At 33.4% G+C, this 6309-nt stretch overlaps 1 protein-coding gene across 1 annotated transcript in view; it reads right to left on the bottom strand.

The window, feature by feature from the left end:
- Positions 1–5720: 5720 nt before the first annotated feature.
- LOC106459231 (plakophilin-4-like) overlaps positions 5721–6309 on the bottom strand; it is a 38544-nt gene continuing 37955 nt past the window's right edge. Inside the window, exon 5 of the mRNA XM_022385683.1 lies at positions 5721–5888. Within this exon, the coding sequence (XP_022241391.1) occupies positions 5828–5888 (61 nt within the window). The 3' untranslated portion in view covers positions 5721–5827. The remainder of the gene's footprint in view (positions 5889–6309) is intronic.

The raw sequence follows: 6309 nt of genomic DNA, 5'->3' as shown, positions 1-6309 counted from the left end.
CTTAACTACACAGAAAGAAGCTAGCATATGGTACCATTATATGCCAGAAGAAATCAATTTAATAGTACTCCACAAATAAACTTTGATAAAAACAGTGTTTGACACTATTTATTAAGTTTTGTTGTTATGCCACGCCCCAAAAAGCGTAGAGAATTGTCACTATAGCAGAGAGTTCACATAAAAGCTTTACTTGATGCTGGTTGGACTCTCTGACAAATTGCTGCAGACTTGAAATGTTCCCCAAACACTGTCATGTACACTCTAGATCATGAGACCGAGACAGGTAAATTTGAAAACAGGAAAGGCAGAGGCAGAATACCTAAACTCGCTGATACTGATGTTAAGTATCATCATTTATGCAGCTTTCAGGGACAGAAGGAAGATTGCCACTGATCTCAAGCATGAGATAAATGACCATGTACCAAATGACAGAAAAGTGCTCAGACCTACATTATCAAGAAGACTCAACGAGAATGGAATATTTGGTCATGTAGCAGTTAAAAAATCTTTACTTTGATCTCCAAGTGCTGTCAAGAGACTGAAATTTGCTAAAAAGTACAAAACTGGACTGTTGATAATTGGTAAAGGGTGTTATGGATGGATGAGTCCAAATTTGAAATATAGCATAGGTTGTACGTCTGGTGGAAGAAAGGTGAAAGATACTTATCTCAATACATATAAAAACCTACCACGAAGTGTGGGGGAGGCAGTGTGATGATTTGAGGGTGTTTCTCTGCTGAGGCAACAGGAGATATTTGCAAAATAGATGGAATAATGGATCAGCAAATGTACCATCAGATACTGATCCATCACAGTATACCCATTATACTCTAGTAATCTACTTATAATTTCACACCCACAATTAAGTCTTGGCAATATTCCCAGAATTATCTTTGAATGTTATTATTAATGCTTTATAGCTCCTCTACATCATTATCCTCGATGTTCATAACAAAGACTATATCACAACTAGTACCCTTTACTATATCACTTTCACTGTCATTTATATCCTCCATCCTGATCCTGGATAACATATAATCTATTTTCTTCCTATTTACCCAACAGAATATCCTATCCATGTGATGTATCATACTAAAGAATCACACATAACAATAACCTCCTTATGTTTTTCATTCCCATCCCTGCCCCTTTTGTTTTTCTTCTTTCCCCCTTGTTTCTCATCTGCACAAGCTAAAGGTTGAAATATGTTACTTAGCAGAACCTACTAATTACAATTAAATCCATTATTTCTAGCCTTATTAGTTACAGTAGCTCATAATGACTTGCAGGAAGTTAGAAACAGTACAATTAGTAGCATTTCTAACTTCCTAAAAGTCATTATTAGCTACTGTATCCTTTGCATGCAAAAGCTTGAGTTCTTGAATTGAAATCCTTTTCATATTTTAGATCTTAACCTGTCATCATATGACAACTTTTCCATCCCAAGTATCATCCTAGTGGACCTCCTTCTAACCCATTCAAACAATTCATATCCTTCTTAAAGTAAGGAGCCCTAGATTGAACATAATACTCAAAATGAGGCCTAACCAGTGACCTATACAATCAAATCATAACCTATTTAGATTTGTATTCAATAATTTTGAAAATACAATCTAAAACCATATTTTTGTTACCACTAGTAAAAGTACACTGCTTGGATGGCTCTAAGGGATGATCAATCAGAACACCAAGGTACTTTTCTTCCATAAGAAATCAGGAAGTGAATCTGGAATAAAAGCATAAGTAACAATCAAGCCTTCAAAGTAGTCTCTTGCTAGTATTAGTGAAGCAAATAGAATTTTACGGTATATCTATGATATATTTATTATAAATAGTCAATAGGTAATAATTATCTGTGTCTGCAAATCACTGTAGTTAGGCCTCACTTAAATGGAATACTGTGCAAAGGTTTGGTCTCTTGTAAAAAAAAATAAAAATTAAACGATATTGACCTTATTGAAAATGGTTCACAAGAAGGCTATTAGGATGATTCCAGGGATGGAAGAGTTGTCTTACAGGGATAGTTTAATACTTCTCAAAATATTTTCACTTGAGAAATGAGCAGTACTAAGTTATCTTATTAATTTTACAAAATCTTGTAAGGGCATTGATAAGATTAAGACCTCTGATTTCTTTATGCTGTATTTTGATTATAAGTTCTAAGATTTGAAAAGACAGAAAAGGCTTCAGATATTTTAAAGTTTAGAAAATGTTGAGTTGTTTGTTGTTAAGCCCAAAGCTACAGAATGTACTATTCGTGCTCTGCCAACCACTGGGTAACAAAACCAGATGTTTGGTGTCGTAAGCCTGCAGACTTATCGCTGAGCCACTGGAGAAAGGTCAAGTTTTGAAAAATTAAATAGCATAAAATTCATTGGTTTAGGGCTTGCAAAGTCTATTAAAGTTCCTACAATTATACTAAACAATCCATAGTTACTTTAAATAATATCTCTGTTTATTATAACGTCCCGAATTTTGATAAAGTGTGGGAGGAAATAATCACTTTAATAATATATATTTGACAAAAAAATGCCACCCAGTGGCACAGCCGTATGTCTACGGACTTACAACGCTAGAATCCGGGTTTCGATACCCGTGGTGGACAGAACACAGATAGCCCTTTGTGTAGCTTTGTGCTTAATTACAAACAAACAAACAAATTTGACAAAAAAAAATCACATTTTTTTGTTTGAAATTAAGTACAAAGCTACACAATGGACTATCTGTGCTCTGCCCACCAAGGGTATCGAAACCCGGATTCTAGCGTTGTAAGTTCGCAGACATACCGCTGTGCCACTGGGGGCAAAAATCATAAAAGTATAAGATAATTTTCTATAAAGTTCGAATTAATCTATAAGCTTAAATAAGCATTGTCGTTTACAATTATTCAACTAAACATGCTAAGGAAAACTTGTGACCCCAAAATACCGATTAATGACGTCGAACGTTATTAAATCCAACTGTGCAAGTCTCTTTTTCTAAGTTAGAGTTCACTTTATTAGTGCTTGTCCTTAAATGCTTCTAGAAGTTTCTATAATATTTTACTAAAGTTCCAAAACCATTCGTTCATGATATTTGAATATTGTACTTTTCAACTGAGTTTTTTATTAATTCTTCTCAGAGGTATAGGAGGCAAATTAAAAATGAGGAGGAGGTTTGTGTATTCGATCAAGCGAAGCGAGAGAATGTGCGCCACTGGCGTAACCATTACGGCTAGGGTCCATTGATCGCCTTAGGGCCCTAGAAGCTCTTGGGTTCTGGATTAAATTTTATGAAATCATCTGCTTTTCCTGAGAGTAATTTTCCTAATTTTGACGTACTGGTATTGGAATTTAGTGAGGGGCATTGGTTCTGAATTAAATAAACGCTTTATTACTTGTAATAGTATAGCTCTTTGTACACTTAAATAATTATAAATAATTAGTAACTTCAAAAACTTGATTGCAGCGCTTGACAACTATAATATTGAGACACTTTTAGTTATATATAAGGTATTTCCACTTTAACTTTCCGTTAAAAGTGGGTTTCTTCCTAAAGCTACTGAGAAAAGTTTGACAAAACGATTAACATTGGCCATGGAAAAAATGTTATCGCTAAGATGTTTATTACACTGTCTCACATTAATAGACTTTTTTTTGGTATAACAAACGACTTTTTGTATATGCTGCTTTTAAGATAACATAAAACAAATGTTGATTATTATATATCTATTTCTTTTAGATAAAATAACTCGCAGTTAGGAATGTTGAAATAGCTTTATCTATTGCTATGTGTTTAGTGAAAACAAAAACATAATACGCTTATATTGAGTGAATAATTTCTTTTAAACGTATTAGGCAAAAAAGTTTTGAGAATAGGACTTTTATTAGCTATAATAGCATCTCTCGCGTGGTATATGTTCCCACAGGGACTTGCACGACTGAATTAATTTATTACAATATTGTAAGGGTTGAGTGAAGGCACTTCATCATATGAAATCATGCACTTGAAAATTACTAGCATTAATTACTCTTTACGGAGAATTTGGTGACGTTCCTATCCGTCTTCTACAGTATAATAATGTTACAATTAATAAAGTCTTTCAATTCAATGCACACTTGAAAAAAAAATCCTCCATCGCGGTTTAAACTCAGGATTTTTTCGATTGAAGACAAATTACTGTACTGTGGCTCAGCGGTATGTTCCAGACTTACAACGCTAAAATCCACGGGCTCGATTCCCTGCAGCGGACATAGTTTAGATAGCCCACTGTGTAGGTTTGTACTAAAAACAATCAACCAAACAGACCTATTACTTTAACTGAAGCCCATATGTTTTGTCATGATAGTTTATTACACCTTTTATATTAATGAGTTCAATACAGCTTTCAAAAAGATTAATACGACTTAGTTTAATTAAGTTCTAGTAACTCATTCGTTCCTGTCATTAGTGTTACTGAAGCAACTAAAATGTATTTATAATGACTTATCTGAAGATTGGAAAATTATTTTGAAAATAGTTCATCTTAAATATAGTTTAATTATTTCCCTTCAAAAGATTCTCCTGGTTAAGCTAGTAAAAGCATCCAAAGACACAAATTATATTTAAAAAAAGTTTATTTTTCTAGAAATATTCTAGATGTAGTTAATAAAATCACATTTCAATTGACTAGTAAAAGCATCTAATGAGCATTCAGTGGTAGAAGAATATCTTTATTACGTTAATACCCTTCCCACAAGAAGTCCTGATGGTAGTCAGTAAGTATGTTTCTTAAGCGCACCTTCCCACAAGAAGTCCTGATGGTAGACAGTAAGTATGTTTGTTAAACGCACCTTCCCACAAGAAGTCCTGATGGTAAACAGTAAGTGTGTTTGTTAAGCGCACCTTCCCACAAGAAGTCCTGATGGTAGTCAGTAAGTGTGTTTGTTAAGCTCACCTTCCCACAAGAAGTCCTGATGGTAGACAGTAAGTGTGTTTGTTAAGCTCACCTTCCCACAAGAAGTCCTGATGGTAGACAGTAAGTGTGTTTGTTAAGCTCACCTTCCTCCAAGAAGTCCTGATGGTAGACAGTAAGTGTGTTTGTTAAGCTCACCTTCCCACAAGAAGTCCTGATGGTAGACAGTAAGTGTGTTTGTTAAGCTCACCTTCCCACAAGAAGTCCTGATGGTAGACAGTAAGTATTGTTAGAAGCCCTCAGACTAACTGCTAAATGATGGTAAGAACGGTGGAATTCTTTAAGGTTAAACTCATTAGTATAAGCATTACATATTAGTCACTCCTTTTTCAAAATACACACTTTTGAGGCGGGCTCGTGCAATTTGCGGAAATCGAGTCGCGAATTCCACTTGTAAAACAATACACGCGGTAACTCTGAGATTTTTGTTAAAGATCACAAGTATCTTTTACATAAAGAATGAGGTTATTATAATTAAGTGTTTTTACTATTTTAGTTGCTTGCATTCAAACTATTTACAAATCGAGTGCAAGGTGATTTTCATTTTAAGTATAAAAATACTTTTCTTCATCTTATAGTTTCATATTATATTTGCATAATCTCTAAAACCCCATAAAAGAATATCAAAAGTTTTTTAAGGTAAATGTTTATATTCCATTTCTCTACCATACCACTAACTCTAGCTATTATCATCAACGTACAATGCAATGAAATAATTAAAATTAGTAAATATAAAAAATATATACCTTTTAATTTTTTGTAGAATATCTTTAAAGATTTTTCTTTTGTTAAATTCGTAATTCCAGGTCTTTTCTTTTTCACATATAGTTAATTTTTGATGTTGTGTATCCTTTCTTATTGTTTACCACATATTATTGCTGCCCTCGAGACATGTTATAGTTTCACTGGGAGAAATCTGCAGACCTTCGGCAAATTTCGTTCCGTGAGTAAAATCCTTGAGAGTAGACGCAAGATATGATGTGTATTTAAAAAATGTTTAAACCTTTTAATTATGTATTTTAAAGCATAATATTACATAATTAACTAAAATACAATAGTGAGACCGAAATACAATTTAAACTGTTTCTCTAACTATAACATATTTAGGTAAAAGAAAAAAAAAAGCAGCTGTAAGTGCTATAGTCGATCAAGCAGCCAACAATATTACAGCTAATTACATATAACCCGTGACGACAACGATGAACCAATTTAAAAATAATCGTTGTTATATTATTGTGTAAAATGATATCGTCTCTTACTCTCGTCATTAAACAAACGATAAATCAGTGTTTACAAAATGTCATACATAAAATAAACGTGGTACAAGAACATTACAGGTAGTATTTGACAGATTATTAACAATAGTTAAGGAGGGA

The sequence above is a fragment of the Limulus polyphemus genome, unplaced genomic scaffold (assembly GCF_000517525.1).
Source record: "Limulus polyphemus unplaced genomic scaffold, Limulus_polyphemus-2.1.2 Scaffold579, whole genome shotgun sequence".
In the NCBI taxonomy this organism is placed as follows: Eukaryota; Metazoa; Arthropoda; class Merostomata; order Xiphosura; family Limulidae; genus Limulus; species Limulus polyphemus.
The sequence above is the reverse complement of the archived record's forward strand: the minus strand, read 5'-3'. Positions and strand labels throughout refer to the sequence as shown.